The sequence below is a fragment of the Schistocerca piceifrons genome, chromosome 4, assembly GCF_021461385.2.
Source record: "Schistocerca piceifrons isolate TAMUIC-IGC-003096 chromosome 4, iqSchPice1.1, whole genome shotgun sequence".
Classification (NCBI taxonomy): Eukaryota; Metazoa; Arthropoda; class Insecta; order Orthoptera; family Acrididae; genus Schistocerca; species Schistocerca piceifrons.
This window is the reverse complement of record NC_060141.1, coordinates 243,659,906-243,672,914: the sequence shown is the minus strand read 5'-3', so window position 1 is coordinate 243,672,914 and position 13,009 is coordinate 243,659,906. Positions and strand designations below refer to the sequence as shown.

The 13,009-nt window shown below is 42.8% G+C and overlaps 1 protein-coding gene across 1 annotated transcript in view; it reads left to right on the top strand.

The window, feature by feature from the left end:
• Nucleotides 1-1,048: 1,048 nt before the first annotated feature.
• Nucleotides 1,049-13,009, top strand: part of LOC124795755 (synaptic vesicle membrane protein VAT-1 homolog) — an 84,678-nt gene continuing 72,717 nt past the window's right edge. Inside the window, exon 1 of the mRNA XM_047259837.1 lies at nt 1,049-1,162. Coding sequence (XP_047115793.1) covers nt 1,049-1,162 — 114 coding nt within the window. The remainder of the gene's footprint in view (nt 1,163-13,009) is intronic.

The following is a 13,009-nucleotide window of genomic DNA, read 5'->3' as shown; positions in this document are numbered from 1 at the left end:
CTCGATATCTTGAAATGTATTTTTGAAGTGATAAACAAAACAATGTTGGTACATGAGCTGATCAGGGCTCGTCCCGGTGATTTCAACTTAAAGCCATAAAAGTAAAAAACTTTCCCTACTAACAATTTTTTCTCCAGACCAATTTGTCCCTAACTGTTGAATGACCCTCGTATTATTCCTTATTGATTTACTTATCTCATTAACCCTCCTTTAACTACGAACTTCAAAACGGAGAAAAAGTGTAAATGAAAAAGGGAAATAAATGCACCTCGGAATCAAACACAGCTAGATTCCTGGTCGATATGCCAGCTGCACAGAGTTGTGCGAACTCGAACGGCAGTCGAAAAAGTTTATTTCATCGATTTCTAGGGAAACAGCCGTTTGCGGATGCCATATATGATGATCAAAATGTTCAGATTTCAGTTACGTCAACTTCGTCAATTTTGGGTCGACGGAATTTGAGGTGGTTTTCTCAAAATCAGAGAGGGAGGGAGGGAGGGAGGAGGAACCGATATCAAAATAGTCTTTCATTTAAGGTTGTAGGCAAGCGACTTGCCAAATGTGAGCCTAATGAGTTAGCCATGTTTGAGGCCTCCCCTCCCCCCCCCCTAGTGATATATATATATCTAAATAAATCAGTTCTTCGGCAATTTTACTTTTTTCTAGATTTCAGCGCCATCTGTCACTGGTTTCAAAATGTTTCAAACAAAACTTGATTACTTTTCTATGGAGATTCCGAATCTGCAATAAAAAATGTGTTTCCATTTAAGATTCAAAAATGGCCACCCACCCCACCCAAGGGTCTGGTGGCTGGAGGTCACGTGTAGTATCATCTGATGTCCCCCTTTGAGCTTATGAACTTGTCTTACCACTATTTTTACCCGATGTATAGTTTTCGAGCTAATCTCATTCGAAACTAACATTATATATAAAAAATAGAGATATTGAGAGAGAAAAAGTGGTGCACTCACAAGAACTTAGTACATTACTCTGATGTTGACATATTGCAGCATTGAAAGTAGCAGTTGCCATATACTACTGACTTACGATGTACTTCATGTGTGACTTAATACCCACAAGTGACACAGACATAATTTTCTTTGCAGAAAATGGCACACCAGACATTCGTCACTGTCCACTGCAGTTCAACGCGCCAAGGGTGGTAAGATACGAGTAATTCTTTGTTATCGTGCTGATAAAACAGCTCTTATTTCAAGAAACTAAATCAGTTATCCAGTTTCTTTTAACATCTTTCAGAGGGTAAGCAAAGAGCTTCCATTACCACAAAGCTTGGTCTTAACATACGCTGGCAGTAGAGTGTAGAGAGCAGAGATGGCTAATTCACTTGTGAAACTCAGTTAACGATCGATATACAGCCTGCAGAGCACACTAATTCCTTGGAAAAATAGTTTATACACTGACGTCCTTTCCCGCTCCCAACAGTATCTTAACTTGTAATTTATGCCGTCACTAAACTCTCCCAGTACCAAGAGATTTCAAGTGGGGGGGGGGGGGGGGAATTAACGTCTATTTTTTTAAAAAAATTAATCTCGTCAGTTTCTTTATATTTTAAAATTTTGAAATACTAAGTTTTAAATTTTCAGTTAAACTTGGCCCAAAATGTAAGTGTCCGTGGCAGACGTCACTTTTCCTAATAGGAAAAGTAAATACTTCGTCATACTGACACGCATATAACAGTGTGCTTAGATGGGTAATGACGTGAAAGGTTTAGGATTGTCACTAGAGCTTTCATTAATAATGAACTGTTACTTTTCTCCGCAGAAATTCTATTGATTACAAAAATCAGCTTCGGACACAACCTTGTTTTTCATAAATGTTGTAACAAAATCTGAAATCAGTACTGGCTACTAGTCAACCTCCTAGGTAAAACGTGGGAGCCAGCAGTCTGTGGTTGGAGCAGTAATTTAACCCTAGGGACTCCAATAGTCATGAAAACCCGTTTGCTAGTTAGTCTGTCACTGCTATTAAATTCGGTGTAGTTAAGTCGTTTCCTGACCAATTTAATAGCTTTGACAAAGAGACGGCAAGAATGTTTCAACGGACTGAAAAATATCTCAAGTCACATCCACTAAAACTAAAGCAGCGAGACTGAACCCATAACAGGTCACGTAGTTCTATTGGTAGCACAATACTGTATCATATACAAAGTTAAATTTTAATGAGCCAAGATGCTAGTGTTTTGAGTATTGTCATAGGTATGCTGCTGACTCAAGAATTTTTGGTTTATAGAACCCAGTACGTTGTGCCGGACGGATAATTTTAATCAGAAACGAAAATAACATCATAAATCTAGTTATTGGTAACACAAATAAGTGATGAGAAATGGGACGAACACGCAAATTCGGTATCAGAAATAGCTAATGAAAGACCTGGATTTTTATAAAAGCGTTCAGTTAAGTGCAGTGAATTTCTGAAAGAGATTGGACGCAAATGCTAATGCGAACATTTTTGAGTACTGCTCCAGCGTTTTGTAAGCCTTGTGTAGGAGTGACAGCTGACATAGAACGGTTTCCGAGAAATGCTACATTACCGTAACGGGTCGATATAACCCAAAAGAAAGTGAAACAAATACCTGCGGAGCTCAAATAGAAATTTTTGGAAGGAGGGTGGTATTCTCTCAAAACGACATTTGGTAACCTTCGGAAACGATGTCGGATATTGTGTGACTGTTGTTGTACCATCGTGGTATATATCGGGTACGTATCATGAGAATAAGATAGGATGAGACGAGCTAAAGACGCGATAACAGTCTTGTCATTATTGCTTCGCTCAGTTCGCTAGACGAATAAGAAAGAAAAATCTCAGCTTTCGGTACGTAATGTACAGTGGCTTACTGAGACACATGTTGACTTAGAATGACGTACCTGGAACAAACTGGCCAGCCTGGAAGCTATAGTGTCTGGAAACTGTCTGTGACTGTTTTCACCTGAAATCGTTGACCCAAGGTATGAGCAAACTGTTGTACCAGTTGTATGTTAAAATGTGCGTTTGTGGTAAGACTACCAAAATTATATTTTTTTCTCTTTTCATGTAATAACTGTTAAAGGGGAAAATGTGTGTGCTACCTCTAAAGACAGACTGCTCCGAACGCTATTGTCCCTCAGAGCAATGTACACATACTCGTATTGTTCCTTTTCTCCTCGATATTATCATAACTTTTGTGTCTTAGATTGTTGAGAATGGATTTGCGTAATTAATGTGACGTTATTGCGCATTTAGTAGCTTATCTTGGAAGAGAATAATATATTTTAAGTGTACAGAGCGAATTTCCTAATGTATTTAAGTAAGGAAGATTATTTTGATCGAGTCACATTTTTTCTATACGTGGTGCAAAGTCTGAGAACGTCTTTGCGACACAATTTTAAACAAAGATAAGTTGTCATTCATACCTACGTATCTTCCCCTTCTCATGCTGCAGAAAGCCAAACCTGCAAACGAAGAGAAATTTATTTTCAGTCAACGATGAAGCTACACTACAAAACCAGCATGTGTTGCGAAGACATAGACGATGCGGAATTCAGCTTGGTCTCTTAGCTGTTACCAGATGCTTTCAGTGTTTGTCGATTTTCTTAATGCTCTTAATCCAGCTCTCTCTCTCTCGCTCTCTCTCTCTCTTTCTTTCTTTCTTTCTTTCTTTCTTTCTTCCTCTTTCTTTCTTTGTGCCTCCCCTCCCCTCACCCTTAACCTTGCTCTCGGCAGAAAGAACTGCCAAGATACGCTACATTAGCGCGTAGTGATATGAGGAATAAGAATTTTTAAAGACCAGTCTGACGCAGAAACTGGCGCCAGCTCTATATACAGAGCCCATAAAATTGCGCGTTTCACGAATACAAAGATATAGTAGCTACATTTCGTCTGTGTATTATTGAATGTCAGGGTTAATCGTGACTTACAAATAATGGATGTACTGAAATTCACAACGTACGGGTTTCTTACCACTGACGTCAGTCAGCTCCTTTCTAAAATGGTTGTGTCGACAGACTAATCTGTAGACCAAGGTTCGAGGTCTAGGTCACATCGGGAGGTGAAGGACTCGTAGCGAGTTAACGAAGCCAACGTATTAGTCGTGACAATCTGTCCTCTTATATATTGCGTATTCCATATTTATATTTTCGTTCCCACTGAAAGATATTGTTTTCTTACCGTACGCTTATACAGAAAATTAATATCAGGGAAGGAGGGCCTAGTCATCGAATGACTCTGCAGCCCGTTCCCTAGGCCACTATGGACAGCGTAACAATTTTATCCGAAGGGACAGATTAGGAGCGATGTTGGAGAGTCAGAGAAAATCGTTGGGCTATCGAGTGCTTCATATTGATGCATCAGCGTCACATGTTTACAGAATTGTGCAGAGACTTGAGACCTTAATACTGTCGTGGAGGAAATGTCAGTACACCTACGTAATGGGTTCAGGGTGCGGTAAAGGATACATTTAGTAAATACTACGGCAAAAACTACACAGCTTTGACGAAGCAGTAGACCCAACCGTCACTGAGACCGCGATAGCAGAAAGTTAAAAGTAAGTAGATGTAATGTGAGAAACGTGCGCGCTGCGTTTCACATCAACGATGTTTTTCAGACTCCATGCTGGTTAGCATGGACGATGTTATTCTGTGCGAGAAACCACATTACATTTTAGCTCTGAATGTGTTATAAGAATCTGTAACAAATGGATGTCAAGGGTAATCGACTAAGTTCTCTGGATCACTTCTGCTACTCTGCTTTTAGACGGGTGTGACGCCGGCTTTCTTCTAACTAGCGGGTACGGTTCTTGTTAGGACGATCTGTGGAAGATTATGGGTAAAAGAAGGGCTAATTCAGCTGCATATTCGTTATAGAATGTGATGGGGATTCGATAAGGCCCTGCAGTTGTGTAAAATTTTAGCGATTTCAGTTATTTCTCAACCTCGCCGATACTAATATCTATTTCACTCACCTTTTCCGTGGTACGAGAGTTAAACTGGGACAGTACTCCTCGGTGTTCCTTTGTAAACAAACATCGTAGCAGAAGCATCTGAGCACGCAGATAAGCAGTTTTGGTTTGCTATCCTCTGTTTCCGTCTCCTTGAATCGCTAGACCCTCTTTGGTGCCACTAATGGAATTTATACAGGACCAAAAGTTCTTTAGGTTTTGCGAAAGATCTTCAGAAAATATTCAGCCATGGTAGGCACTGATGGCGTCACCCATCGGTCTCTTGACAGGCCAAATGCATTTCACTGAACATCTCTCTAACTGTAGTTCTATGCTTTTTTTTACACCTGTTATGTGATAGTCTGTTTCTTTACAAGTGTCTTCACAGTGATTGCATACCATCTAGCTGTTCATCGTCAGGAACGGTTCTACAAGGTACAAATATTCGGCGTTCTCAGTCAGAAGGCATCCATTTCTAATCCAGAAACGTTGCGAATAGTAGTCCGAATTAACAAACCTAGACAGAATTTTAGGTAGTAAATAAGTATTGCAACAATGTTAAAACAGAACAATATTATAAAAATGAAAACAGAAATCCTAAATTGGCGGGACAGAAGATAATTTATACTCGCAAAAATAAAAATGTAATAGACAAGCAACAAAATTTTCAAGAATGTGCTTTCCTTTACAAGTACGCCACTGCTAAGTTACTTAAACAAGTCGATTTCCGAAAGACGTTTTTGCCAGTGTTCTCATTTTTATATACGACAAACATTGCTATCGTGTACTGTAAACACGATTCATGTGGTCGTAATCTTAAGGAATGTGTAGCCCGATCATTGTCTTGAGAGCTATCTGATTAATAATATGTCTAGATTCTTCTTTCCTTGTCCTAGGTTTTACTCCGGAAATATGAATAATAGTGATTGCTGAAGATTTTATTCCGAAGTTCGCTGACAGTACTCGGAAAACTCAGCGTCTTCCTCCGTGGAAATACGCACACGCTACAGACAGAAAATGTCATTCTGGATAAAATGTGCTACACTGACTTCATTGCTGTTTGCATAGTTCACATGTTTGTATGACACGCGCTCTAAACGTGTTCCGGGATAACTCCATCAGTATAGTACAATCTATTTCTGCGCCATGTAGAAAGTAATAAGAGAACAGCAGCTTCATTTTACCATCAGAATTAATTCTGGACCTAGAGTCATGTTGAGCCAATGGATTCAGCAGCCGTGGGTAATCAAAGCTGATGTGGCATCAGAACGAGTAGAATTAAAAAAGTGGAGCTGTAGTCGGTAGTGGCAAAGTTAGCGTTTCATAATGGAGGCCATGTCTCTGGAACCATGAACTGTTACAATGAAAAACGCAGTGAGGGTCACTGTTTCTTAATAACTACTGGTTTCGATCATACTAGCAGATCATCAGATCTCAGGCTGCAAGCTGCAGTCCGTCAGCAGTGGTAAGAATTCGTACCGGTACTGGCAGTCTCCACCTTGCAGCACCAAATCTGAAGATGATCTGCTAGACAGAACAACACATTTAGTAATGGGAATAGTAGTCCAGACGACTTTCATCATTGTAAAGTTAGCAATGGGGTATACGACTGGACTGTGGTGAAACCTGATGGCTTAGGTGAAAGAGGTTGAAGAGATGATGCAAGTCCGCCAGCATCTGTTAAGTCACAGGGTCGTAACGGGTAGGAAATTAAAGATTTTTGTTAACTTTGCGGCCGTCAGTATAATGTTAAGCTAGAGACAGAGGCTGAAGCAGGATGCATACCGGTCTGTACAGTTGTCATACCTTCGACACATTAATACACAGTGTGCTGAGTAACACATATTCAGCAGCAAGGAGACTGTGATAAAAACCAAGGGAAGAGCCACTACGGGCCAACAGCTCTTTTGCAGGTACGTGTGCAGCGTCCCCGAGCCATTGTTACCTTTCATCTCTCCCAGGTTGCATTCCCCTCCCTTTATCTTATCCTCCCCATCCTAGCTCTTCCCCTTCCTGCGACCCTCCATCAGTGTTTCCTTATGTGACGACACAGCTATTACCTCGGTTCTGCTGTTCCCTTTTGATCTTGACTTGTTTCCACTCCCTCTTTTCTTTCCCTTGGGGGTTTGATCTCCCTTTGTAAAATTGTTTTCGTAGTGTGAGCCACTTTGGGAAGAATTCGCTTCACAGCATCTCAGGCATGGGTTCTTGTCTCCCTCCCTCCTCCCCTTCCCCCCATCCTTCTCCACTGTAACAGTCCCTTCGCTAGGTCACCAGCATGTATAGCCAGTCGATGTAGTGGGACAGTCATGTGCCCATCTGTCTGAGGCCCCTGACAACATAGTTATCACACTTCTGCTAGCTGAGCTGTCACTGCCTCATGTGTGCCTAGGAATGGTTATTCATGTTTTGGGGAGCCTTGGAACTCCTGGAAATGAGTGCTGTACCAGGCAACCCTTGCAACAGCTGAGGGGTGCCACCAGGGTGAGCCCCTGATTGGATTCACCTGAAAATGCTAGGCTACATTCTTCTAGCCAGTCTTCCACAGGTGTCTCTACAGACACGAACGTCTCTCTCTCTCTCTCTCTCTCTCTCTCTCTCCAATCCTACTCCTGGTTTCAGGCCTTCTCTCCTCCATGGCCATCCTGTGGGAGGAGGGTCGGGCCCACTGGCTTGGAACAAAACCCTTTCTCCATTACTTGGTTCGTTCCACTACAGACGAGCTGACTATCACCGCTGCCAAACCGCTATTTTATGTAGAACATATCGAGGATAAGTTTGGTGAAGTTGACTTGATTGCTAAGCTGCGATGTGGTTCCCTACTGATTGAAACCACCTCTGCCAATCAGCATACATATGTGCTTGCGAGCACTTAGGAGACACTCTGGTGAGCGTTAATCCCCACCAGACCTTAAACATGACCCACGACATTATTTTCCACAGGAGACTAATCCTGATCCTTCAATCTGACGAGGAACTCTGAACTAATATGGCATAGCATGACATTCCTTTCGTCTGGTGAGTCCAGAGAGGTCTTAACGACAGTTGCGTTGATAGTGGCAGTTTCATCCATGCTTTTGATAGGGATACCCATCCAGAAAAAGTCATGATCTACTGTTATTGCGTGAAGTCTATCCAACCTCCCATGCAATATTTCCAGTGTATCTGTTTTGTTCGCAGTGCGAGGTGAATCCTGTTTGTAGTGGCTGCGACCGCCGTCTCCATGTGGGAGAGGTTCTTGCACTACGCCACTAAAGTGTGTGAAGTGTTCTTGCCACATTCTCCTTGCTCACCTGATTGTCAGATCCAAAGAAAGGAAAGGAATATTCAGGAATTTAGGACTTTTCGATTATCTGTCCTACTCAGAGGCTCGACAGTAATTCGATCGTCACCGACCAGTATCTTTAATGCCTTTGCTTATGTTGCGTCCTTCACTGTTCCTACTTTCTCATCTCCATCCTGCTCCATTCCCTTTGCTCCTCCCTGGTGGTCCTGTTCTGTCACCTCCCACAAAAGCTGCTCCTCCTCGACCAGAGAAAAAACCTCTTCTCTGGCACTCACCCAGGATGGGGATGGGGCTCCCTTCCAGAATCCAATCGCTGTCGTCTCCAGGACGAGAAGGATATTGCTTAGAGTCGGACACGGTACCTGCCCTTTGTGGACCTCAATGCTGCTCATTTCGGATCCTGATATTGCTGACACTTGCTCCTCTCACCCTCCAAAGGAGAAGAAGAGAAAGCGTAAGTCTTGGGATGAGGCCTCTGGACATCTGAAGGGGTGACGCACAGAACTTCTCAATTGTGATCCGATCTTACGCTCACAGATGTCCCTTCGGATTACAGACGACGACTCAGCGCAATGACTGATTCCAGTATGTGCAATGTCCATCTGGTACCTTTTACTATCCTCCTCCAATGGAACTGTAATGTTTACTACCGTTACCTTCCAGAACTGCAGTCTCTTCTTTCTCTCTATTCTGTACCTTGGGTTGCATTGCAGGAACCTCGTTTTGTGGGTACTCATTCGCTGACTCTTCAAAGCTTCCAAGCCTTTTGCTGGAAGTGGGTCAGCACTTTGCGAGCCCACAGTGGTGTCTGTACGACGGTACACATGGAAATAGTTGGTTCCTGGGTTCCTCTTCGTTCCAGACTGGAAGCAGTAGTGTCTGTGATAACGACATGCAGTCTTTCTTCCTCCAGACTGGCCTCCTATTCTACACGCTCTTCTTGTCATCTGTCGAGAGTTCAACCCCCCACCCCTCTCCTTCTTTTGTGTCGTCTAGTTGTCAGTTTAGGCTTGTCCAATGGGAAGCAAGGAGAGGATGTTCTTTGGTGGCCGGTATCCTCTTTCTATAACACAACTGCAAGCGTGTATTAACATGGTTCTTTAGTACTATAAACAGAGCTACTTACCTTAAAGCAAGTTGTCGTGGTACAAGCTCTTCTGTAATAGACCACGTCAGCATCACTGATGGTGAAGCCCAAGAACCGCTATGTACACTACTCTGGTTGCTATGTACTGCCTGGAACTGAGACTCTTTCTGTGACTGCAAGTGACTGGGCTGCGACTGAGACTCGACTAGGTGACTGACTGACTGACTGACTGACTGACTGACTGACTTCTCTGGTTCGTGGCGGTGATCAAAATACTAGCACTCCAGAGGGTGTTGGGGGTGTATTGCATGAGAGTGTGAAACCTGGTAGTCAAGGGAAGGCAGGATTCGGTTACGATTGTGGATGGGGCCGTAATCAGTTACTGTTGGTTGCCTTTTATAGTTACACACAATTTGTTTTAAACCAGTAATTCCAGACTCAACAATAAATAAAAATACCACACCTTAATTAATAAGGAATAAACAACTGTGTAAATAAGTGTTTTCAGGGAGTTACAATTTAGCACATCACCATTACAGATACTGCAGATATTGTTTTAAAAGCAAGCCACTGTGATCTGGGGAGAAGACCTTACAAGCCAGGAATGGCAATAAATTAAGAATTTTTTAAAACTCGCTGCAACTTACAAATTACAGGTATTGAAATATGAAAGGCAAGTCGCCACAAAGACAGCGGAAGGCACCAGACGCCAGGAATGGCATTAAATAAGGCTTTAAAGGCTTACTGCGTAAATACAAATACCAAATTAGAATTTTAAGGCAAATGACCATAATCACGGCTGAATGCCTTACACTCCAAGAACGGTAATAATATAAAGAATTTAGAAATCTGCGGTAAAACAGCAAATACAATAGCAAAGGTTAATTTAAAAAGGCAACTGATCACCAGACGGGTGAAATAAGATGACGGTAAACTTTGTAACACAACCCTTAACATCCACTGAACGCTACAGTGCTAGATTTATTCCAGAAGGCGACCATAACTATTAACTAGACATATATAACATTTAATGTAGGCATTACAAGCTATTGTAATAAATAATACAATAATAAAACACAAAGACCAGTACATAAGTTCCTGAAAGAGTACTGAGGCAGATTATACCCGCAGAAGGCGTGGACTGAAGGAGCTTTACACTGAACTATTGGCCACCAGTCCTCCTTTTAGAACACACACGTCTCACAAGAACCAAGGGGCCACAGACGGTGCTCCAGGAATCTACCTCTGAGAAGGTCTGGGAACAAACACTTTCGCGAGCGATGAGACAGGCAGCCAAGAGTTGCATTCACTTCACAAGATGATAACTCAAACTAGTAGCAGTGTAACGAATGACTAATGATAATCTTGCTGAAGCTACCTGACTTTCGATAAACCAAATGCAACGATGTAACAATACGCCAATGCCGGAACCGGTGGTCTGCACTACGTCCGCAGAATGCCGTGTTCAGAGCGCCTGGAACGAGAAAGGAACCACTACCACCAGAGTAGAAGAATCACCAAACTGCCTACATTCAAGAAAGTCAAAACTACACTCCTTACCGGACAGCAGCGGCAAGTCGAGGAAACGTACACTGCCGTTACATACACTAACCCCTCAGGGTAGGTAACTGGGATGTTAGCGGCCAGCAGGCAACAAAAATTACCGCTGGTTGAACTTAACAAATTGTAAAAAGTTGAACGCAGTAAATAGTAGTAAGAATTGCGAAAAAAATAGAATGAAATATCGGAGTTCGATATTTACATTTCAATATCGATGTATACCGGTATCTTTTTGAAAAAAATATATTTTATCAATAGCCCTAATCCCACCCACTCCACCACAGAATGGCATTAATGAGTCTGTACGGAGTTTGACCAACGCCATTCTTCTCACAGCTGCTTCGGCGATTCGTTCATCAATGAGTTCTCCTCGACAGAAGACTGTCCCTTGGTGGACCCTCAAACTTTCTACGGCTATTAAAAATTGCCGTTACGCTCTCCGACGCTACCAATTTCATCTATCTCCCGACGACCTCCTGGCCTTTAAATGGCTTCTTCACTGGGCTCTTCATCTTCTTAAACACCAGAAACTTATTTTTTTTTGGGAAAGATATGTTATTTCCATAGGGCTGCATACTCATTCTTTGCAGATATGGGAAAAAATAAGCAGCATTTTTAGCCGCCGTCTGGCATGTCCCAGGAATTTCCGTGAATTGTTTCATTGCCACCAGCCTGGACTTCATCGCTGAACATTTTGCTTAGAATTCCGCCCATGCCTCAGTGTCGGCCCACTATCCGCCTATATTCTGTCTTCTTAAATTATGTTTGGAGTGAATACTTTCTTTCCTTCCCTGCTGCCTGGAGAATTAAAACACCCAGTTTGGTGAGAGGGGATTCACCAGCGCCCTTGATCTCTATCCCATCAAGTCTCCTGGACGGATTGCCCACAACCAAATACAGCAACACTCACCAGTGGCTAGCCAACGTCGTATACTTGTCCATTCTTAATAGCCTCTGGAGCGAAGGGAAATTACCTTCCCAGAAAGTGTCGTCATTCCCGGTCTGAAATTGTGTAAATTGTCTACCATCTTATGGTTTTAACCAATGTCTTCTGCAAGTTACCTGAACATGTGGTGAGTGGACGGCCGAGACCTGGCTTTGTACCAGGCTGGTCTCCTCTGAGGCAACTCTACTGCAGATAATTTAGTCCACCTGAAGTCTGCTGTCCGAATGGCTTTTTCCTGCCTTCATCATCTTGTTGCGGTCTTCTTCGATCTACATAAAGTTTGACAACACATGGCACCACAACTTGCTTGCCACCTTACGTGAGTGCGGCCTCCATGGCCCACTCACGACTTTTAACTAGAACTTACTTTCACGTCTTACTTCTCAGACACAGGTTGGTGCCTTCTGTAATACCTCCCATCTGCAAGAAAATGGGGTTCTGCATAGTTGTTTGGAGTGTTCCTCTCTTTTCAGTGTCTACCAGTGGTCTGCTGCCGGCTGTGGGGCCTATGGTGACTCCCTGCTTGTATGCTGATGATTATTGCATTTATTTTCGTTTGCCCACTTGGGATACTGCAGGGAGAACGACACTGAGCACAATCTGGGGCTCTCACACACGGCTTAAACTTTTCGGTTGCCAAGACCTGTGTTTTGAATTTCTGTCATCATACAGTGCACCCCCATCCAGATCTGAACCACGATGGCCAGCCTCTCAATGTGGTGTACTCTCATCTTCTTTTGTGACTGGTCTTTGATGCCCGTTTGACATGGCTTCCCCAACTTCATCAACTATAGCAGACATGTTGATAGCACCTCAATGCTCTTCACTACCTCAGCAACATCAGCTGGAGTGCAGATCACTCTACTCTGATTGGCTCTAGACAGCATTGATCCAGTCCCATCTCGATTACAGGAGTCTCACTGCTTGACATCACTTTCGACGTTACAGGCTATGTACCCAATACTCGATTATGGAATATGACTGATAAATGGTGTCATTCAGACTAGTTCCATGATCTGCCTCATAACAGAAGCAGGGGTTCCATCATTGAAGATTCTGCAGCCACGACGATTGATTGCTTTTGTGTTAAGCATCTGCTGCTCCCTGGAGAAACGAAAATACCATATCCTCTTTCCACGTATGGAGATCCACTTCCTGCAACAGTTGCCCAAACCTGGGTTTATGCTCGCCATCTGC